The sequence below is a fragment of the Cynara cardunculus genome, assembly GCF_001531365.2.
Source record: "Cynara cardunculus var. scolymus isolate 2C chromosome LG 14, CcrdV1, whole genome shotgun sequence".
Classification (NCBI taxonomy): Eukaryota; Viridiplantae; Streptophyta; class Magnoliopsida; order Asterales; family Asteraceae; genus Cynara; species Cynara cardunculus.
In genome coordinates this window covers 13,212,539-13,236,798 of record NC_037541.1, presented here as the reverse complement: position 1 = coordinate 13,236,798, position 24,260 = coordinate 13,212,539, and the positions used below count along the sequence as shown (strand labels likewise).

The window sequence follows — 24,260 nt, the reverse complement described above, 5'->3', positions numbered from 1 at the left end:
TAGTCGGTTCCAATCCTTGCTGGTCTTTCGACAACCAGTTCTAGTCGTAGCCGGTCTCGATCTTTAAAAAAAGACTCTAAGTGGTATAATCTATTATAAACGGGCCCATAACCGGTTCCTAGCTGTTTGGTCCAATTAATTAATTTTTTTTTCTTCATTTTTTCATGTTTTAATATTTGAGATAAAGTAAAAAAAATGTGTTTCAAATAAACTTATTTTTAAACTATCTATGATTTATTTACTAATTACTAAAACACGAAAAATTCGGCTTCAAGACCACGAACAATTGCTTATTTTGATCGGTGTAAATAAATCAACAACTCTAACACCAGCTTATATTCAAGCAGAAGGGCAAAATGGTCCAAGAAAAGGTAATCGGTCCTTGGACCATGCCTTGTAGTCAGCCTCTTAACCATTCCAAGTTCAAAAAACCATAACCGTAGTAACCGGGTGGACTTTCCGTAACCGGTCTCAGGCCTCTTCTAACCGGTTCTAATCAGTTACAGTCCCAAGCCAGTTCTGGGCTTCAGGCACATTTTCCCACCTCTACTCGAGCTACATGGTTCGCGTGAGTCCACGGATGCATAAATCTCTTCAAAAAATGTGTAAGAGTAAACCAAACCAAATAAATCCACTCAACTAGAGGGTCTGGAAAGTAGGATGCATACAGACTTTACCTTTGGTTTTTGCTGTCTTGCAACTACCATTATGGAGTGCAAAAAAGATCAAGTAGATGAAACATGAAGGTTGCACAGATATGTTCATCTTGGTGAAGAATCTTCGGTTCGAGTCCGTACGTTTCACTTGGTGAAAATAAATCAGATAGATTCATAAAAATAATCCTAACTTTTGGCCTAATTCTTTCAATTTTCTTTGGAAGACAACGAAGTATGATGAAGATGAGACCGCCCGGATCCCACGAGTGAATCGAAAAGGCGGGATACTTAACGCGTTAACTACAACATTGCACAGGTCGATACGCACAACACCTACTATCCATCGTTTATGGTTACACTAATAACGGACGTAAGGATTCTTAAGAAAAGAGGAGCCATGGTGGTTTTAACTTTTATAACAGCAATTAGAAGGTGGACATCCTTACAGAAACTGCTATAGCAGCTAAGATATCCACTGTAGAATGGGATTAACCGCCTCCTTGGTGACCATGGGAGTCCGAACCAAACTCGCATGCACCTCGACTAATCTCATAGGGTCCTAAAGAAAATAACTAGAGAAATCCCCAATATCCCTGATGAGACTCGAACCAGTGACCTATTTATTTGACAGTTGAGTTGGCTCACAGATAATATCTTCCTGCTTTTTACGCTACAATAAAAGCATCGTGCGTGTGTTTGCACAAAAGATCGATAATTGCATAGTTTTGAAGAATCCGTCATATATATATACATTAGATGATCACCCGAAAAACTACATGTACGAATATTATTTCTTCAACTTCCGGTCTTCAGAACCCACCCACCCCACGGCTTTTCTCACGGTCAGAAAACCAATTAAAACCGAAGAGAAATACAAAATGATACAACTAGTGAAAAACACGGAACAAGCTAAACAATGACCAAATGGGAAAAACCGCTCACCAACAAGTTTCAAGCGATAGAAACGGGGCACTCTCAGACTCGTTGATATATGGCCATATTTAACACGGATTTCTTCGGCTAAAAACATCTCCTTTTTGGCTGAATATCTTGTTGAGCTTTTCAGGGGTTCGATAATTGTGTGCGTTCCCATCAGGTCTCTTCGGTAATTTCGTTCGATGAAAGCTTCTCGCCCAAGGCTCCGAGCAAATCGTGGTATTCGGAAAATGATGGATGTGACTGACGAGTGTACGTTACATTAACGAGGAATCTACGTATTGATAAACGATAAAACTGAAGATTAAGAGACATACCTGCAGCGTTGCACTATATGCTTTCCAGAGCCGCATATCATGACGAAATAAATCAATGAGAACCTGTACCGAAATCACGGGGGGAAATATGAACCATATTCTTAAAACGGATATAATGAATCAAAATGCAACAGAGTTCGGTTTAGTTTCTTTTTTTTTCTCGATCAATGTAACAAAGTTTCAAAATATTCTATTTTGTACCCATTTTGACCGCTAACATGCTGATCTTGTAATATATAATCATTTGGGTACTTGTTATGAAATGTTTACAAAAGGGTTGCAACCAAATGGACAATAAACTTGACATTCGACCTTGTACATGGTATTACGAAAGCGTTTGACCCTTAGTCAACGTAACCTTTAATGATGACAAAATAAGGTGACGTTGCCGACTCAAATCAATAGCATAAAAATTGGTGGTTGTAAATTGAAATTTTTCCAAAGGGCAAATTGCATGAAAATACAATGTACTTTGGTCTGATTCCCTATTTTGTGTAACTGTATTTTCAAAACCTTCATTTTGGGACACTTCAAATGTGACATCTCACAAGTTTAGGTACCTGGTTTACATCTATGAATGCATGAAAATGCAACATTTTTGGTCTAAATGTTTGAGATATCACATTTGAGGTACCAAAATGAAGGTTCTAAAAGTACGTTACACAAAATAGAAATCAGACCGAAATGCATTGCTTTTGGGCAAATTGCCTTTTCCAAAAACAGAAAAGTTCGCAATTTGCAGGAGTCGGAGACGAGGGAGCAACATTCTTTAAATATCATCCAAGTGGCAATCTTGGTGGATAAATTGCACTAGATGGATACAGATAGATCTAATTCGACTAGTATCAGTATAACTTGAGTCCGATAAGAATTAAGCATTCTTCAAATCCTACCGAAAAGAGAGGTAATAAGGCCACCGTGGGGAATGGGTGCAAGTTTCTGTCTCCTTTTTGCATACATACATATGTGTATATATATATATATATATATATATATATATATATTTGTTTGGATTTATTTTATGCATAGGCAACTAGGGGTGGATTTAAGAAGAGAACACTAAAAAGAGAACAAAGAAACCCATCCGAGCCATCCATCTATTTTAATCCAACGGTTGTGAATAATAGGGGCAGATACATTTTGCTAAAACTAAATCCATGATATAGGGGGGCGGTTGCTTTCTAATATAGACCGTCTATTTTTTTAGATCCAATGGTTGATTGGGGCGGTTACTAACAAATATATTCACACAGATATCATACCTCAGATCGCCTTAAAAGAGTTGCCAAAACTACGATCCACTCTTTAAACTTGACTGAGCACATGTGAGACAAGAGGAATTCTGCATCCAACCGGCTTTGCAAGGTTCCCATTTGAAGCTGAAAATAAAGAGTAAAATTTCAAAATATGATTTACACAAAAGATCATCGTGAAGCATTATCATGTTCTTGGTCAAGATAGTACCAAACACAAACAAACAAGCCCAGTAACTTCCCTTCTCACCATAACTTCCCTTCTTACGTTTCTCACTAACTTCCATTCTCACACGATCCTTCGTCTAAATATTATAATATATATATATATATATATATGTGAGTGTGTGTATGTGTGTGTAAGGTCAGGTTCAGGGGAAAACTACAAAAAAAAAAAATTTGAAAAACTAAGGAACACCCTAGTAACCATTCATCTGTAGAGTATGCACATGTGCATACAAGTAATTTGTAAGTAATTTTTCCAGTATGCACTGTGCATAACATGCACACGTGCATAGAAACCAGGAAACATCTTCAATTACTTGTATCCACATGTGCCTACCGTACAGAAACCAGGAAGCATCTTCAAACCTCACTCTCTCTCTCTCTCTATCTCTCTCTATATATAGATATAGGTGGAGGTTGAAATAAGAACACAACCATTTTACGAAAACATGAGAACAAGCTTGATCCTAACATCTTATAGGACCTGGGCGAGATATAAAAAGGGGCCCTCGATAAGTACAAAAAGAATCTTTAATACTCCCTCCGTCTACATTTCTATTTATATTTGTCCCAAGACAAGTGTCCACTTTAAAAAGTAAATAAACAAAATCTCAAATTTACCCTTAATTAATTCATAAATATTTAAGAGTTGTGAATAGAAAGAAATTAAATAAGGGTAAAGATGTCATTTGGTTATCCAAAAAGTGTAATAATTATGCATGTCTAAAACCGTGTGCCATTTTATTTGCAGACATTTATTTTGAGACGAGGGAGTATACCTTTTTTATAATTAGAAATAACATTGAATTCAAGAAATACTAATAATTCATACAAAACCGTTTTAATAGAGCATTCCTAGACGCAAAATCAATCAACAAATATTTTTAAATTAATATTATCTACCATATCATTTTTATATAACATTGTCAATCCGTTCCACCATAAAAAACATAATATCATATAACTTTAATATATAGCTTGACATTATGTGGAGTAACACTCTATGTAAATCAATATAAATCAGTTACTTTCCATCTCAGGTCAAGTTAATGTTTTTCAGCACCGTTTTAAACTTTTAGGTTTATGACAAAAAAAATCGGAACCAACAATCTTGGAATCAAAAACCCACGTTGGTTATAACTTGAGATCTTATTCTTGTTTTAGACTTTAGAGATAGGAAAATGCTAAAGATGTGTACTATCAATATTAGGTAATAAGAAGTCAATAATGTATGAAAAACCAAAGGGTAGTTTTGAACCTTAAATATGGATATAAGTTGGACCTCTCATATGGTTGGCAATTTTTTTCCAAATGTAAGAGCTTTCTTAATTAATAACAAGAAATCTACTATATTCTAAAGCAAAAATAGAATCCATACGAATGGAATAATAAAAAAGTCAATGGGAGATGAACGATGGAAAATATATCAAGGCTCCATAAACAAGTAGTTTTAGACTTTCGTATTAGATAAAGAACTTATAGAAGCAGTAAGCCTATAAAATGAACAGATTAGTCAACTTTTTTCATATTTTCTTTTTCAATGTAATTAATTAATACATGTTTGGACCTTTAATATAATACAAAATTCTTTTTGGGTCCTATTAGATACTAAAAAATTTGTCTCTCTTTTATTTATTAATTTTTTTGACTATTACTATATAGTATACTATAAAATTTTGGGACCCTATTTCTTGTGGGCCCTGGGCGTACACCTGGCCCGCCCTCCCCCAGGTACGGCCCTATGTGAGAACGTCTTTATCGCATATGATAATATACGTGAGTGAACCTGGTGCCAAAGGTCGTCCGTCCGTGTCTCTAATTTAGTATCACATGTGATGGATTATAGTATCACATGTGACATGGGTATCCTCTCGTTTTTGTAAAATGATGGTGTTCTAGTTTGAACCATCCCTATATATATATATATATATATATATATATATATATATATATATGTATGTGTGTGTGTGTATATATATGTGTGTGTGTATGTACAGGAGAAGGATCGTGTGAGAAGGAAAGTTAAGATGAGAAGCATAAGAAGGGACCTATACCCTTGATCACCTTTAATCTCAAACCACCCATGAACCGCGCTTGATATGGGGATTAATCTGGTGCATCTTATCTCCATGCATCTCATCCTAATGTGCATCCAAGGGTGGAGATCCCTTCTTACGCTTCTCACCTTAACTCTCCTTCACACTGGAAAGCAACCCTATATATATATATATATATATATACAGATATTCATTGATGCATATACACCATCAAAATATATTCTGTCGGTCAGTATATTCATCAATGCGTATGTACTATATATGCAAGTATATATATGCATTAATGCACACTTGCTGAAATTCATATCGTGTATATGCACCGATACATATATTGATTCTCAAATTATTATGGTTCTCATTTGATCTTTTCCTTAACACGGTAATGCAAAGAATACCTTCTGACTTATTAATTCGAGTCCAGAAGCAAAATTCTCCAAACGAGCACTTCCATATTTTTCGCGTTGTAGATATTCCTGCCAGTAGAATTTATAGTTGAATAACAAAATAAGAATATACTATATACTCACAAAGCATGGGAGATTAGAAAAGCCTTCTCTTACCACTAGATCGAATTGGGTGCCTTTCACAAATGCAACAAGCTTGGAGAGTTCTTTCCCAGACATCAAATAGCTAGCATGACTTTCCAGAATATTCTTCACAGAAGCAACATGAGCATTCTGCTCTTTAAATGAAGGGCTGTTTCGTAAAAAAGACAAATATGTGACATTCTTGAGAGCGATGTTAGCATAAGGAATCACATGGAAATTAGAGAATAGTTTACCTTCTTGCCTCCATAGACTGTTTCCTATAACTAGAAGGGAAAAGAAAATAGCCTAGAAATCTAGGAGATAGTTTATCCGAATCTGTTGTTGCAGGTTCATATTCCCTTCCGGATCTCATCAGAAATCTCACCTGGGTAAGAAGCAGAAGAAGCCATCATTGGTCGTGCAACATTTAAGGTATTGACCATCTTACCCTCCAACACGTACCAGTTCCCCAGCAAGTTCGTATAATGATTCATCCAGTGTTGCCTGCACGAGCCTTCAGTTCAGATCACGAGAGAGAGAGAGAGAGAGAGAGAGAGAGAGAGAGAGAGAGAGAGAGAGCAATTATGGAATCTATTAGAATATGTGGAACCCCGAGATTAATCTCCAAAAGAAACCTCGAGGAGAGAAGGGAGGTTCCAACATATATAGAGGAGAAAATGGTCCACGTCTTAACCCGATGTGGGACTCTAACACATCCCCTCCAACAAAGGCTAAAAGGGTACAGATTGTCCGAGTCTCGAGAGGGGGCTAGACAAGTATAGATTGCTCCAAAGTGTCGAGTCCCTAGAGTGCTAGACCTTGGGTCAAATACCATGTAAGAATATATGGAACCCCATAATTACTCTCCAAAAGAGCTCTCAAGAGAAGGTAGGTTCCAACATATATAAAAAGAGAAATGGTCAAGTCTAGCCGATGTGGGGCGCTAACAAGCCCCCTCCAGCAGAGGCTGGACCTTGGGGGTGGAGAGAGGGACGTTCCAACATATATAGAGGAAAATGGTCAAGTCTACCCGACGTGGGACTCTTAAAGAATCTATCAGCATGCAAATTACCTGTAACAAGCGCAGAGCACAGTATTGACTGACAGGTGCTCCTTCGAGTTTCGCAATAACCTAAAACATTAAAAGGTAGAAACAAGACAAGGCATAATCAAACTTCATCAAGCACGTAAAAATTTCTATTGTCGAAGTCAGCCAAATTTAAACGATTGGCAACACTGAACGATATAGAATAAACCGTATGACAATAAACACACCTACACATACATGGGGTGGTAGAGATCCAATAGAGTTACGAATCGAAAGTGTTAAATACTTCTAAAGATAATCACTTCATCACTTACAAGTATATAGCAAGCTGCGGTTTGATACCATCTCCTCTGGAAGCATTCTTCAAACAACCTTAAAGGATGAAAAAAGTTTAAATATATTACATCTCTCAATAATTCCTCCATAGGAAGTCCTCATCCAATTACATGGTTGGCGAATTAAGACATTACTGATTCAAAAATCCAAATATATATGGCTGGGTTCCTGTGAGACTAACCACTTCCCGTAAGACCGTGAGACACTGAAGGTTTGGTTGTTTTCATGTTAAGGTTCGGCGAGATAAAAAACTCATCCAAGGGCTCACAATGTATCTTGATGGTCTGACGAAAACTGCCTTGTCTCAAATGATCCCAACTCTCTCTCTCTCTCTCTCTCTCTCTATATATATATATATATATATATATTTTACGAAAACGCAAGAACACCTGAACCAGGCAACCATCACATGTGATAACAAAATGATACACACTGATGGACAAGGGCGACCTAGGTCGCGGGCCCGTTACACGCACACTATTTTGTCCCCATACAATATATCACATGTGATATGGGTGTTCTCGCATTTTCGTAAAATGCTAGTGTTCTCGTTTGAACCTCCAGAAGTAAAGCTGGCATAAAAGTTATGGGGAGGAAAAACTTACTCCGTTGATCTTCCAGCAGCAGAAAACAAATCTGCCCAATGTCGACCATCAGTCTTTCTTGCCACACTAACAACAACGTCAAAATACTCCGGAAATTTCTTTATTAGATCACAGGTTTTCTCCAGGAGAGAAGGATTGTTAGCCGTAGGAACTGGTTTCTGGTTACTGTTTGCATTTTGGCAGTCAAAGAAAGTTTCAATAAGAAAAGCGAGATTATCTTAACATCGAAATTTAGGGATAAGATGCAATTCATTTGTGCGTAAGTATTGAAATATTTATGGCAATAACATGAGTAGTGTAAAATATGATTTCTCATAATGCAATTGAGGAACTAAAACATTCATCCCAATTTTAAAAATTGCTATATTTTTAATATGGTTAGGTAATGGAGATTCAAGTTAGGTAAATTAATTTATATTTATGGTCACCCATAATGAATTAACGATGCTCAATCAAGCCACGGACCAACTATTGGATCAATGAAGGAATAATTGTTTCCGCTTTACATCAAGCTTGCAGAAGTAACCAAATAAGTATACATGGGAATTGGGAACATGTAGTTTCCGGTATCAGAATTACCTGGAAATTTCAGCTTCAAAAACAGTAAAAAGAAGCCACTCTAAACAATGGGAAAAATGAGGCTTCTCCTCCGATAATCGAGCTAGTTGTAAAGCTTCTTCACTCTTATCTCTCTGTACAGGATAAGAAACAAAAAATAAGTCAATCTCAAACAAACAACTAACCTTGATGCTGTACCATTTGGATATATACTGCCAAACCGCAGGATACTATCCTCTTCCTTTATAGACCAACTAATCATAAACCAACTTTTTTTTAAATTTCACTAATTATTGACAGTGAGGGGAAATTTGAAAGCGTTAGACCGCACGGTACCTGAAGAAGGTGCCGGAGTAGGCAATGTAGTATAGTTTGAGCTTGAGGAGATGGCTCGAAACATGGAAACTCCGAGCATGCTGAAAATGATAATCTTTGGGTAATGCCAACTACAATTCCAGCATTTGGAAGCAAACCAAGAGGATACACCTCACGATCAAATTCAAGCTCAGGATCCAACTACAAGTATATATATAGGGTTAATTACAATTCCAAACACATTGAAGTTGGCAAACAAAGAAACGAATAGCAAAAACAACAAAAAGAAAACAGAAGTATAGAGGATAGGAAAGACCAACCAGAAGATCTCAACCTAATCCACCTAAACTCGTAAGAAATTCTCCTTCATTTAATCTGTTATAGGAACAGCCTCTTGGTCCTAGTGGTTGAGCTAAGGTCTACGTACATCCTACCCCTCCCAGACCCTACTTTCGAGTGGAATATACTAGGTCCGTTTGGTTTGGTTTAGTTTCAGTTATAATCTTTTGTATGAAAGAAAAGTAGCGAAGAAAACAAGACAGCATACAATGAAAGTTTAGATCCCGTCAGTAGGTCATGAACTTTCGAGGAAGAATTCAATCCTACTTGTCTTGCACTGTTACTTCAGGTAAGCTATTTGCAGGTTTAATTCATGATTTATCTGGGTTATACGATCTAATAAGAATCTTGCTAGTTGCTTGCTCCCATTTACTGAGTCGATTTTGTCGAGTTAATCACTTGTATCTTACGATGCTGTTCGAAGTTCGCTGCATTCAATGACTCACCATGCTATTATCTCATTGTGGTGCTATATGGATAATTAAGGGGCAGTTTGGTTGGTTTTCCATTAAGTCCTTTATGGATAAAGCTGTCTGTATGGATTAATCTGTCTGTATAGATTGGGAAATTTTTTGTTTGGAAGAGTTTTTTCATAGATGGAAGAAGCGTGTATTATAATTGGGAAGGGCAGGCTTGGAAAAAAACTTGGCTTTCTGCATAAAGCTCTGTCCTAGAAGCTTAGTGAATAAGCCAATTTCTATATCATTAAGTCACTACCAAACAGTCATGTATAGCTGACCGAATAAGCTGCGAGTCCCATTAAGCTCATTAAGTTGCTAAGAAACAGACCCTAAGGGTCTGTTCGGTTCGGTTCGTTTTCTGTTAAACCTGTATGGATATAGTTGTCTGTATATTAATAGATAAGTTGTTGTTCGGTTGTTATGCTGAATAACAGTCTGAATGTCAGAAAATGACCATTTTACCCCCAGTCTTTATTTTTGTCTGAATAAAACAATAGTTTGATAAAAATGTTTCCCAAATTTGTGTAGAGTAAAAAATGCAATTACAAGGTAAAAGTGACCAGATTGGAGAAAATGGAAGGAATTAAAACGATATTGTAAAAACCTAAAACTTTGGTGGTCAGAATTGAAAGAGGACTTTGGCCCAAATGGGTATTTTTGCCTTCCTTAAACCCTAGACAGCTTAATAAGCCACAACCGAACAACCTTGTATGGCTTACCGAATAAGCCATACATCATCCTATACAGCTTATTAAGCTGCTACCAAACAGCCCCTAAGTCATTGTTCTCACAATTAGGCATGAGAACCGTGAACACCACTGTCAGATACTTTACTGAAAAAGATTATAAGCAGTCCCTCACAAAATTCAGCAGCAGGCACAAAAGTGTATGTCTCAAGCTGAAGCACACTTTTTCACATGGTACAGTTATATCATGTATGGTTGGGGGACTGTTGTTGATAGTTTCCACCCCCTAAAATTAAATGTAGAAGTTATATGGGATGTCAAGTGAATGGACTTCTCTTAATATATCCTAAAGATGATTGTTGCTATAAGCCAATCTAAAGTAAATCCAGACATACATCTGAATATTCCAACAACTGTTCCTCTTACTATCTAGGGCATTGGACCACTTTTAAAAATTAAAAAATAGCACTTCCTGAGACAAATGTTTATATTCTTGGATGATCATCCTATGTCACAGAATTTGAGGAATATCTAATATGCCTTGGGGAGAATATGTTTATTAACCCAGAAACCCGTATCAAAATGTCCAATCTTATAAATGACTCTCCCATTAAGCTTATGAATCTGAAACATTTGTTACCCTGACAGAGTCTGGTACTGGACCGGTTCGTTCCATGAGATTTACATGTTGAGCTCCGTTTCAGGCCTCAACCTTCAAGGGCGGAGCCACTAAAGGACCAGGGGGTTCCCAGGCTCACCCTCAATCCCCCCCCCCCAAAAAAAAGAAATTATATGTAATATTTTTTTTCCTTTAATATATTCAGTTTCATATGAACCTGTTTGCTTCAAAAATTATGTTTATTAAATGTTTTTCGTTTAAATAAACAAACACAAATTTTTGTTGAATGAACAAAGTTTTTACAAAAAAATTCATGTACTTTTAAATGGTTAGTATGTTTATATATTCACATTTGTACGTTTGGGTAAATATATGCATAGTTACTGAAAAGTAATGCACATTTTTTGAAAGCTAAGTGATCTTTATGCAATGCAGTCATTTACTTTTTGAATTCTTGGCATTAAATAAGACAATGTTTTTGATTAAGCAAACTCGATTGAGGTTATACTAAACGTTAGCATTTAACTAGAAGTTATAATACAGAAAGTTCAATGCACAAGACTACCACCATTGAAGGACCAACAAATGTGTCAAACCTACAAGCATTACAACTGAAAGGGGACGTTTGGTTTGATGGAATGGTTTTGAGGATTTGGATTTTGTGGAAGGATTTGGAATTGGAGGGATTTGGATTTGGAAGGATTTGGAATCTTTGGTGTGTTACATTTGTAGGATTTGGAATGGAATTGTTTATAAATAATTTATAAAAACAAATTATAAATAATTATAAAAATAATTAAATTATCTTTTTATTAATTGAATATTACAAAACAAATGTTTTTACATATTTCAAAAGATTATGACATACAAATCCTACGAAATCCCGTGAAATACCAACCACCCCCGTGGGAATTCAAATCCAGGCAAACCTTCAAACGAAACATGGGGTTGGAATGACATTCAATTCCAAGTCCAATCCAATCCTCCAAACCAAATGGGACCTAAGGGAGATGGCTTTCTTATAAGGTGATGAAATATGCATTTAATCTGCTTACCTGTAAGAATTCTTCCTGTTTATAGGGGTCCACGCCTGAAGATGGATACCAAACCTGTAACCAGCAGCTATATCATATATAAGGATAAAAATACTAAAACCATAGAATTTTGTAAGCCAAGAAAACCATCACCTGCATTCCGCGATGGCCATAGTCTAACCATGAAACTTCCTCGATCAAGTTTGTTTTATCCACCGACCGGCCACAGGTAACCCAAAACAATTCTATAGAATCTGTAAGCTCCCTTTCCCGACCATCAATTAAATCAAGTAATGATAGCTCCCCATTGGCCCTTAGTATCAAACATCTGCAAAAAAAAAAAAAAGCAATAATACATTATTCAAAATACACATAAATTATATTTACATGCTCGATGCAGAAGCACAAACCTAATGGGTTCTTTTTCTAACAAATCTGGAGATGATGAAGTTTCTTTAATGGATTGATCACTTTCAAGCTGATCAGGTATAAACCGCATTGCAGCAGGATGGCACTTTGCAGTCATGATTGATAGCTCTCGTACTGTAGAAAGCTGTTTGTCATTTTATCACTTAAAAATGCAGGAAGAAATTAAAGATTACAATTACCCTCACTCAAGGACTAGAAACATAAGATTATATGGTATGCGGAGAAAAAAACAGTTTCAGAAAACCTGATGAACACAAATATAAACTAATCGGCGAATCCATTTACCTGTAAAACAGGATTACTGGAAGGAGTCAAGTCACCGGATACCTTGACATGATATATATGGACATCAAATGGGTGGTAAGTGACAAGTAAATAGTCGTTATAGACATCCATCACCATGGGTTTTCCGAGCAATGGTTTCTGATAAAGAAGCGAACTCTGATCAAGATGATATCTAGGGTAGAAGAGCAGCTCATACCTGCAAAGAGTCGATATGTTTTAAAATTCTGAGTTAAAACATGCTACACACTACTGGTTAACTAGTAGATCTCACTTTTTCTTTTCTTTTTTGAAGCATACAATATTTATATACAGCAAATGCAACAAATAAACTCACACCCCCTTGTTATGAACCCAAATCAAGAATCAATCAAACACTAAAAGGAAATTATCAAAGGATTTGCTGGAATTCAACAGTAAACAAAAGGGTTTCTCGTTATTCGAGAGGCCAGAGCTCTCCTAAGAACACTCTTACTAATTTTCTGGATACCCTACTATGGTTACTGCCCTATTATTTATACTAGCCAAAAACAGACTAATTCCCCACTACACCCCTCTCTAACCTCTTCCAGAATCTACCAGGTACTTATGGGCCTGGGCTTGGGTCAACGCATTACAACCCTCCTCACCTTTGGTGAGGATGGAACCCCTGACCTCCTGGGAGGCCAAAGGCCCGGATACCGATTGGACAAAGGCGCTTTGGTCACTTTTTCTTACTTACATATCATAATGGTATGGAAATATTGAAGCTTCCGACCTGTTAATGCAATAGAAGCCTGTTCTACTTTGAATCCTCAATAACCCAGTCCACAAAATTTGGTAAAAACCTAATTATTGTTTAAGGGGTGAATGAGCTAATCATCGTCGAAGATATAATTCACAAGTAATTATTATGTACTCTGATTGTAGAAAACATATCACACCTGAAAAAGGTCAACAGGTTTTATAACTGGCTACAACATGCCACAAGGCAGGTAACTAGCACAAGTCTGTCTTCCTTTCTACTTCTCTGGACTTTACAATCCCAAGATTGGGGACTGATTGTTAAGATAAGTGCACAGAAAATGGATCTGATTATATGTGCAAACTACTATTATGTTCTCCTTTTATGCCCTTAGCTCTGAAGACAAGAAGTTCTCATATTAGTGTCAGCAGAACTTTTCATTTCTAATATCATCTCCTGTAGCATGATTACAATAGTATAGTTTACAGTTCCAACAAAAAAAATCATTCTTTTTAGCTTAAATACATGTTTTTGCTTTAAGTCTCTTGGACACAAATTCTTAAGATCCTGGGTGTTAGAATAGGAGCACTTGCTAGCTTTGTCTCTGGAAACTTCAAACATCTGCCAATTAGAGAACTGTTCTGAATCTCCGCAAGTGTTATGACTCCTAAAACTTATGTTCAGTTAAAAGACCTTAAGTGTTCAAATCAGAGAGTCCATATTACCATGAATGTAAGGTATCTGGTATCTTAATGAAACAAGTAAACACCAAAACACAAAAATGCAAATCATCAACGATCAAAACAACAAAGAAAAGAAGAGACAGAAAAGGGATTGCTGTAATACTGTTCTTTGGGTATCTTAAGAACACAGCATGAGATTACAGATTTGTTCACTTGATAGGGTATAGGTAGATAAACACTTATTATTTACCAACTAACATAACCACAAAGAGGGTCTAAATGTCAATAAATTGCTCACGTGTCTGATGAATCAATGTAGTTGCAAACAACAACGATCTTCCCCATCCATAACAGGCCTGTGCATTGAATCCTTTGTTCCTGAGTAACATCGCCAAAAAATCTCCATCTATTTAATCGAATATCATATAAGATCAACCCATGAAGACCAGCAACAGCTAGATACATCCCATCCTCACTAGCCGCTACATGAAGAACAGGCCAATTTTGGGATATATAGGAAACCTGCATAGGAGGAAAACCATATGAGCAGCTAATATACAAGAATATAAAGAGAGAACCACACCAAAGGGCCATTGGCCCAGCGGTACCCGGTAACTCCACCTTCTTGGAGGTCAGGCGTTCAATTATCACCAAAGGTGAGAATTGTGTGTGAGTTTGATTTGTCGTATATAAATATTATATACTTCAATATATATATATATATATATAAAATATATATATATACATATAGGGGGAGAGAGGGGGGGAGGATCAAACGAGAATGCTAACTATTTAAGAGAATACGAAAACAGTCAAATCATGTGCAAAATCACATGTGATTTTACATTAACAGCCAAAAAGAGGTGTGCGGGCGACTTTGGCCGAGTCTTCAGGTCGCAGAGCAAAATCGCGTGAATCACATGTGATTCGGCCGTTTTCTTATTCTCTTAAATAGGTATTGTTTTCGTTTGAACCCAACTCTCTCTCTCTCTCTCTCTCTCTATGTGTGTGTGTGTATATATATATATATATAAAAGAGAGCCATTGTCATAATTAATCCTACACATAACTGGAAGGTTAAGATGCATTAATTTGAGTTCATCTGTATCTTCAGGCTGCACCATAAGTAACCGATCTTCACCATAAATAACTTGGCGGGCATGTGTTTTGCCTGAAACCCCTCTGTTGAGGCAACATTTACCAAAAGAAAATGCAAGTATTCTTTCTGAAGAACCTTCTTCAACAGCATAAAGTCTATAACCATATTCATCCCACTGTATAAATGAGGTGCCACTCATCAAAGGTTCATAATTGCTATCTGGGTTTTGCTTAACCCGTGGAGAAGAGACAGAGTTTAAACCAATCTGACGGATCGTAGACATTAAACGACAACCAGATATTGACCACACTGTAAGTCCTCTTAACTTCCAGCCAACTGCAAAAGCAGAACTATTGGGTGTCCACGCAATAGAACTAACTGCACCCGTATCATCCATTGAATATCTACAGAAACAAACAAGTAAAGCAGGCATTCATTACTTAGATTCCAGGATATCATCAGACTATTTATCGGCTGTGTATATGTTATGAGGTAGTCAAGTGACCAACCATGTTCTCATAAACTTTTTAATGGCAAAAACCATAAATTCCCTTCATGAATCATGATAATTTAAGACTTAAGAGCATTCCAACACATCATAAAATTATAGATGTCAGTAGTCCTAAATCAGCATTTTCTATAAGTGAAGGGAAGAAATTCTCAAGAACATAGGTGGTTCAAAGTCAGACCAACCGAACATCACCTAGCATCCACACCCAAACATTTCAGTAACCCTCTATCTCTAATGTCACCCTCTTACAAATTTATTGACAGAATAGAATCTACAAGAGATTGCATGGGCCATGGAGGCAAGCAAAGCAGCCAAAAGGGACGTTCTCTTGTAAAATAGGACAAGTAAGCAAGGTGAAACCATATAATGGAAGGTAAAACAGTTTAGAATTGGATCAGAGAATTTATTGTGACGAAAGAAACATCAATGAATAACTGTAGGAATCCAGGAAGAAGTTACAGTAGAAGTAAAATAGACTTATAAGTGCCAGCATGCTCCCTTGACTACTATTCATCAGCATTACATCATGCCACATACCAAGAGGTGAAAGGAAAAAAACTCAAAGATGTTCAAGCATGACTAATTTATAAGACTAAGTGTCATAAAAGGAAAAACTTACCCCCAATCATGTAAAGATACAGTGCGAATAAGTGATACGGGTTCACTAATTTCATATAACTCTATGACACCTGTTCTGGTGCCAACAGCAAGGATTTGTTGGTCTGGTGCAACTGAAGTACATACCGCATCATCAGAGCCCAACCGATATTCAAAGTTAACAGAGTGGGCTTGCTTTAGACCTCTCTTACTAACGGAACATAGCACCAATTTTCCATCGGAAAATAGGACAAATAACAGCCGCAGTGGTAGCGAAAACTCCAAATAAGTGATGGCCGACTTTCTAGACAAAGAATGACTTGATGACAGAACTCCAGAAGTGACACCATTGCCTAGAGCACTGGACAATTTTGCATGGCCATTTCCGTTATACAAATGGAAATCCAGATCCAAGGCTCCATAAAACTGTGCAACAGAAAATCAAAAAGAAAAGTTATAATTTATCGAAACATTGTAATCTTTTACTGGTGACTCTGAACAATTGAAATGAGTAACATAATATATTCATGAGTTTACCATTATTTAGCTATTAATTGCATCTAACATTATGCGCACCAAAAAATTGCATTACCTCGCCCTTCCAAGACATATTATATAAGGTTCCGTTAGAAAGTCCAACCAACAAGTTTTTGCTGTCACAAATGATATTGCTCCTGTCACAAAGGCAAAAGAAGTGTGAACAATAGGAGAGTACGAAAAAGCTGAAAACTTAGTAAATCAGGGAATCATTTCCATGAAATTCAGAACTCTGCTTCTTATAGTTTCAGGTTCTTTTTCCTTGTACAACTTAATCCATCACTAATGACCATTTTTATAATCATTATTGACCACAAAGATGATACGCTAAAGTTAATGAAATTCCAGGCCATGGGTCCACCAAAAAGGGCTAAGAATTGAATACATATTTTAGGAAATATAGAGATTAGAAAGTTCATAGAGTTGAAGCAAAAATGGATAACATGATGGCAGCTAAACAGGAGGGTTGCCCTCTTTTGCTGGACTAAATATACAAAAGACCATCCGTCTCATATTAAAAGCAACAGTTTGCTCTTCGAGGATGACTCCTAAGTCATAACAGATGAGACATTTCTCATTTGGTTTGATGCTTGTAGCAAACAACGCAGCATCTGGAACTAGATGAAGTTAATTGCTTGCAATCTAAAACCCCAAATTTATTAGTGAAAGTGGCTTCAATCAAATATATATCCATTATTTTCAATATAGTGTGCAGAAACAATCCTACTATTTGTTCCTCCTCTTTTGTATCAACTCTCTTTACCTGCCACTCTTACACGAAAACCATTTATTATGGATGAAACAGGATACAGAAAACAGCCAATGTGCTAAGTACTTATATACAACACAAGAAAACTAAAAAGAAAAAATAAACACAATTCATCTTCAAAGCTAAGAAGTGGTTAGAGGTCGTTCTTACACTGCCAAGTCCTTGCCTGAAAAGGGTATCTCCTCACTCATAAGTAGAGAAAAAGTTGCAAGAGACAGATTGGATGGTTGCTTTCCTCCTATGTGTATTTTTTTCTCAGAAAATTGGACTTTATAAATGTGAAGGTACAATGAGGACGTCTGCAAGCAAAGTCAACAATACAAAATTTACATCAGTATAAAATGCTTCCAACAACCTGATGCCAAATGTAGTAGTTGTCTTGATCATGTATACCAACTTCTAATTCAAAGTATAGCATACATTATAACAAAGTTTTACTACAACTTTAGGCTTCCTCATTCTTTTTTAATTTCTCTTCAGCTTCAGTTTGAAAAGAATAGCTTGAATCACTCAATTAATCTCAAACTCAATACGAGTGAATAATCAACATGCCTTTTCAGCAAATATGCATCTTAAAACACGTAATAGAACAAACTCGATCTGAAACAACTGTGACATAAAAAATACCCCATGCAATGGCACCATTATTGCAGCGGATATAATCATGACCGGATTAGTGCAGAAATAGTGCAATGCTTTGCTCTTTTCCAAAAGCAATGTTGCTATTACTATCTGCAACGGGTTCACAGGCCACAGCATAAATACCTCTGAGAGAAACCAAAAGAGGTTCTTTGGCAACAATCCCACATACATAAACTTCATAGCATAGGATCAATGCAAATAACAAGACAGATAAATAAATGTCATAAGTGCCCGGATGAATGATCTACCACAAATTCATGAATCAAACAATGCAGAGATCAGCCAATCTCATACTTACAAGAATAGCAATCAATTTAGCATCAGGGCTCCAGACAGCCTGCAAATTCTCCCCCTCTTTTGATATCGATGCCGGATCTCGCTTGTACTTCCCTAGTCTCACCCTATGCTGCACCAAATTTACCAAAACAAAAAATTGACACCTATAAATCTCAGCTTAACCCCAAGAAAAACATATAATACACTTTACAAACCTCAACTGAACAGTAAATGCACTTGTAACACTCATGACATTACATATATATAAGAACATCCCACACCCAATTGATATTAAATTAAATAAGATTTGCATTTATAGATACACTCACTCCATCTCAGATGAACTTCGTTTTGCCACAATATAATCTACCAAATCAACAATTTCAACTTTTGTATTCACACATACACACATCGTTTTATTGGTCTGAGTACTTCATTCCTAATGCTTCTAATAGAAACTCAACTACAATTCCACTTCCACACACAACTGTCAACAAAATTCATGCTCATAATCATCAATTTCGTGAATCAAATGTATAAATCTCGCCTATAATGCATCACAGTTTTGAGTAAAACCCATCGAAAACAACTCAAATTTACGACCTAATGATGCAATTTCAACAAATTATAGATAACATATATATACTAATAATTTATAACGAGAGACAAAAAAGAAGACCTGAGAAGAGCTCCAGAGCTCCAAATGAGAAGGGCAAACGACGAGTAATAAATGATCAACAACTTTAAGGTATATGATCTTCTGCGAAGTTGGACATAGCCCTGATTCCAGAGGGATCACCTGAGGCCATCCGTACGCCATATACATCTTCGTTTCAAATTGTATGTATGATTATGTAGAAGATCAAAAAGGATTGAAATGCTAGGGTTTAACGAAGAAATCAGAAGAGAGGAAGACGACGACCATGATTCAAGAGAAACAGAGAGATGTGTGTGGATCTGAGATTTCGAAATGAGAAAATCTGAATAAAACGAAATTAATACTTCTTTTGTGGCCAGATTGTAAAAGTAATAAGTACAGGGGCTAGTTTTGTATCATTGTATATCTCCACAGAAGACGACGAATAATAATTAACTTATAAATATTTATTTCAAATACTAAAAGGCGAGGTGTTTATGGGTTGGGTTGATTAAGTTGAAGACATTTAAATAATTCAATCTAATGTTTGTGGTTTGGAAAATCTTAACTCAATTCAACCCAAACCAAAATGCAACTCAACCCAATCCGTACGGATTGGTCGGGTTGATACTTTGGTACATTAAAATATTCTTTTAATCTTAAATATGTTATTTTTTTACTTATAGTTTCTTTTCATCATCAACCATTTGATACAATTTATCCATATTTCTTATGTATATCACATTCAGTTAATTTTCTCAATTTACATATATATATTCACAGTTATTGAACATATATATGAATGACTATATAGAGATGTGTATATGAAAAGAAAACATGATAGTGTAATTGTCTAATGTATATATTAATATAAATTCAACAATCATATTAAATCCTATAAATAAAAGGTTATCGGGTTCATAGGGTTGGGTTATAGTAACCCAATATCAACTCAATACCTACGGTTTGACAATTTTACAACTCGATTAGACATCGGGTTGCTTCGGGTTGGGTTATTTCGCTTTAGGTTGGGTTTGATCGGATTGATTGGGTTGGTCGGATTTATGAGCACCCCTACTAGAAGTTACTCACACAATGTAGCGAGATACATCTCAATTTTAATGTTTTGTAAATTTTTTCGTCTCAGTCGATGTTATAATACAATTTTATATGGTTTTGAGAAAGCGATGATGTTTTTTATTTTTAAATAAGATATAAATATGAAAATGCCATAAAGAATTGAAAAAAGATATTGATATTAGTATCAAACTAACTATTTTAAAAAAATATTGTATTTCTTTAATTTATTTTTTTTTAATAATATATTTTTTATAAAAATAATAACTAAATATTTTCAATGATTATCCTAATTGTATTTTAAATTTTTTATATTTAAAATGAAATGTTTATCCTCTCGATTATGTTTATGTGCAGTTAGTTACACGAATTCAAAACATAAAGCTTTAATAAGTTGTACTTACACACAATTACTTATAATCTTGAATTTTAAGTACTATGCATCAATAAACAATACTTCATGCATAAAAAATAATTTTTAAGAGTTTTTGTCAAATATTTTATAATAAGTATAATAATTAAAAATTAATTATGAATATTTAAAACATGGGTTAATCATTTAAAAATTATAACATAAGTGACGTCAAAACCTTTGAATTACACCAAATGGTCTTTGGCCTGGCGGTATGTGAGTCTTTAACTTTCCAAAAGGTCAGGAGTTTAAACCTTACTAAAAATGAGGAGGGTGTATGAATTTATTTATTCTATTTATCGTATATAAATATTATATACTTCAAAAAAAACATCTGAATTATGATTTTGTTAAACATGATTTTTTCCCATCTAAGGGGGTGTTTGGGATTTGCTTATTCAAAACAACTTATGCTTTTCTTGTAAAAGTGTTCATAAACTTATGTCTGTCAAACTGAATTTTTATAAAAAGTGTTTGGATTAGCTTACAACAGTACCAATTAGAGACAATGGGTACACAAAGGGCAGGTCTTTAGGAATGCGACTCAGATGGTATTTTCTAATCTGGATGTATGCTTTTTTTTTCTGATTGATGAATGCACTGAGACGTTATTTTCTTTAGGAACTATTGTTTTTCTCACACATAAACGTTGCCAAGCCTGTATATGAATGGAAAGGTTCTCTACCTGATGAAGAAAGTATCTAACATCTCCAACGACGACCCCTGCCGAAGAGGGCAGCGTCGGAAGAAAACGCCGACGAGGGACGACGGCGAAAGCGGAGACGTGAACGGCTGCTAGGGGTTGTGACAGAGAGGCTGTTAAAAAGGTAAATTGTTATTAAGTTGAATTTGACGATCAAAAACTGCTTATTACCGGTTTGGCACCGGTATAAGCAATTTATTTTCTTCCCTATCCAAACACTTAAAACGACTTATTACCGGTATCACTCCAGAATAAGTCAATAAGGAGCTTTTGTAAGCAACCTCAAACACCCCCTGAGTATAATATTTAATATATTGACTAGTTAAGTACCGTGCAATTCGATAGGATGTAAAAATTCAAACAAGTATTGATATATCAGTGTAACTATTTGCAGCAAAACTGATATTTATGTTTGAACAAATTAAATAAACAAAGTATGATAGTTACCAAAAGGTTATTGACCTAACGATACAAGTGGTGTTGTATGTATGAATAACTGATGTGTATATTTACTATGTACTTTTAAAAAAAATCTCATTGTCTAAAAAAAGTAACCAAATAGTTTTTGGTCTTGTGATATGTGAGTCTTTGGCCTCTTAGGAGGTCAGAGGTTCAAATTTCACCAAAAGTGAGAAGGGTATGTGAATTTATTTAAACTATTTACTATATATAAATATTATATACTTAAAAAAAAACTAATCCGACACTTATTCTCGTGCTTAGTGCAACTGTTCTTAAATTAATTGGGTTCAACAAACTGTTTGTGAACTGTTTAGCAAGAAGTTCATTTATATCTGTTTATTTTAATAAATGAACGAACATGAACAAATGTCTCATTTGTTCATTTACATTCGTGAACGTTCGTTCATTTACGCTCGTTTATTTATGTTCGTTTAATATATAAATATATTTATATAAACTTTTATTTACATATAAGAAAATTTTTAAATCTTGGAACTTGCCCCGTAAAGAGTTAAAGACATTTTTAGGCTAATCCAACGTCGGCCTTTATTTAAACCTAGTCCATTACTTTATTATAGATTTAGGGGTCGTTTACCAAACACTTACCCGGGTAAGTGCTTACCAAGTCATGTTACCTCACCGGATGAATATGGTAAGGATCAAGAATCTTACCCGGTAAGAGCGAGACAAGGACCATGAATCTTACTCGGTAAGTGAAGGCGACGACTCTTACCACGGGCACTTACCAGGTAAATTGTTGCATACAATATCGTTTTGGTGGACTAAAATTTTATCCAGTAAGTAAATAATAGTGTTAAATTTTACCGGTAAACACTTACCAGGTAAGTGTTTGGTAAACTACCCCTTATACTCTTTAATTTTGTTTCCAATCCAACCTCATGGCCTCACACCCTCACCCTCAGTCCTCACCTCACCGACTCACCGTTTCATGTTTTTTCTAAGTTTTTATCGATCAATTCTGTTCAAAACAGCAACTCAGCAAGGCGCAAGCATGAAGAAGAAACCCTAATCGGTCGCTCACTCATCACTTGCTATCGTCTACTCATCGTCTTCCAACAACAGGTTTGAATTTGATTATTTTTATATTTTAACTTTTATCTTCTCCTGTTTTTAGGGGTGTTCAAAAAAACCGTTGGATCACTCAAACCGGCCGAACCATGTCAAACCGGATCGTTTTTGGCGGTTTGAGCGGTCTAACGGTTTGGTTTGGAAAATTGCAAAACCTGGCGACCCGGTCTGCGTTCTGGAACATTTTTTGGGCGGTTTGGACCAAACCGACAACCATATATATATATATATATATATATATATTATTTGTTTAATTATTTATTTTAGTATTAACAAACCCAACTTTTTTAACTTATGGACTATACTCAAATATATCTCTAAGCCCAACATAAAACCTAACATCTAACATAATCATAATAGATATTTAATCTAAAATTATAAATTATATATGTTTATTTAAGTTTAATATTTAAAGTTTATTAAAGACCCAAACCGTTTAAACCGGTCAGAGCAGACCGGTTTGACCGGTCTGGGCACTTGATGTCAAACCGCTCGGTTTGAAAATTTTATAAACCGCCATTACGGTTTGGTTTGTGGTCTTGGGGGGGGGGGGGTAAACCGCCCAAACCGGACCACGAACACCCCTACCTGTTTTACCTTCCCTCAGACCTAGTCAGTCATTCTCACCGATTGAAGAAACCACATGATGAATTTTTCAGTCTGCCGACAACACACGGATGCATCTTCGGTCAAAATTAGATCAAATTTGAAGCCTTTTGCAGTGATTAATTGCAAGCTGCCAAATATTTCAAGATTTTCTCAGGTACTCCGTTGTAATTATTCTTTGGTACATTAATGCATTGTAACTATGTTTCTTTAAATAATTGTATGTAGAGTAGTTTGGTGTTTCTTCTTTAGAGGATTTTTGTTGGGTTTCATTGTCATAATCTGTGATACCTAAATTCATTGTGACCGTTTGCAAATAATTGTATGTAGAGGTGAATATTTCTTTTTAATAGATTTTGTTGTGGTAATCTATGGTACGTGTAGTTTTCAACTGATTAGAATATGCATTTCTTTATCTATACTATATTACAAAGCATTTGACAAAAACTTTTAAAAATCATTCTTTATGCATGAAGTATTATATATTAATGCATATTACTTAAAATTTAAAATTACAAGTAAATTATACATAAGTACAACTTATTAAAGCTTCATTTTTAAATTCGTATAACTAACTGCAGATAAACCTAATTAAATCTAGGATAAATATTTTATTTTAAATATAAAAATCCAAATATAATTAGGATTATTATTGAGTTCTAACAAAATCATTATCTTTATAAAAAATTTAAGCCAAAAATAAATTACTTCACTATTTGACCTAAATTAAATTATAATAAAAAAATTCAATTA

The 24,260-nt window shown here is 35.5% G+C and overlaps 1 protein-coding gene across 3 annotated transcripts; it reads right to left on the bottom strand.

Annotated features, from left to right (window-relative positions):
* Positions 1-1,354: 1,354 nt before the first annotated feature.
* On the bottom strand, positions 1,355-19,460 carry LOC112526616 (RAB6A-GEF complex partner protein 1). Of its 3 annotated transcripts, none has more exons than XM_025136974.1 (24): positions 19,201-19,460; positions 18,544-18,651; positions 18,231-18,335; positions 17,754-17,902; positions 16,890-16,971; positions 16,320-16,723; positions 15,161-15,593; positions 14,389-14,612; positions 12,687-12,882; positions 12,383-12,525; positions 12,126-12,300; positions 11,994-12,047; positions 8,855-9,034; positions 8,540-8,652; positions 7,961-8,125; positions 7,334-7,391; positions 7,044-7,103; positions 6,434-6,475; positions 6,226-6,356; positions 6,005-6,140; positions 5,840-5,917; positions 3,172-3,288; positions 1,910-1,972; positions 1,355-1,835 (listed from the first exon to the last, which is right to left on the bottom strand). In XM_025136974.1, exons 1-24 carry the CDS (start codon positions 19,345-19,347, stop codon positions 1,749-1,751), a joined length of 3,450 nt encoding a protein of 1,149 aa, XP_024992742.1. In that variant the 5' UTR covers positions 19,348-19,460; the 3' UTR covers positions 1,355-1,748. The 3 variants fall into 3 exon arrangements, with proteins under 3 accessions (XP_024992742.1, XP_024992744.1, XP_024992743.1); XM_025136976.1 differs by having other exon boundaries at positions 12,801-12,882; XM_025136975.1 differs by lacking the exon at positions 18,231-18,335.
* Positions 19,461-24,260: the final 4,800 nt, after the last annotated feature.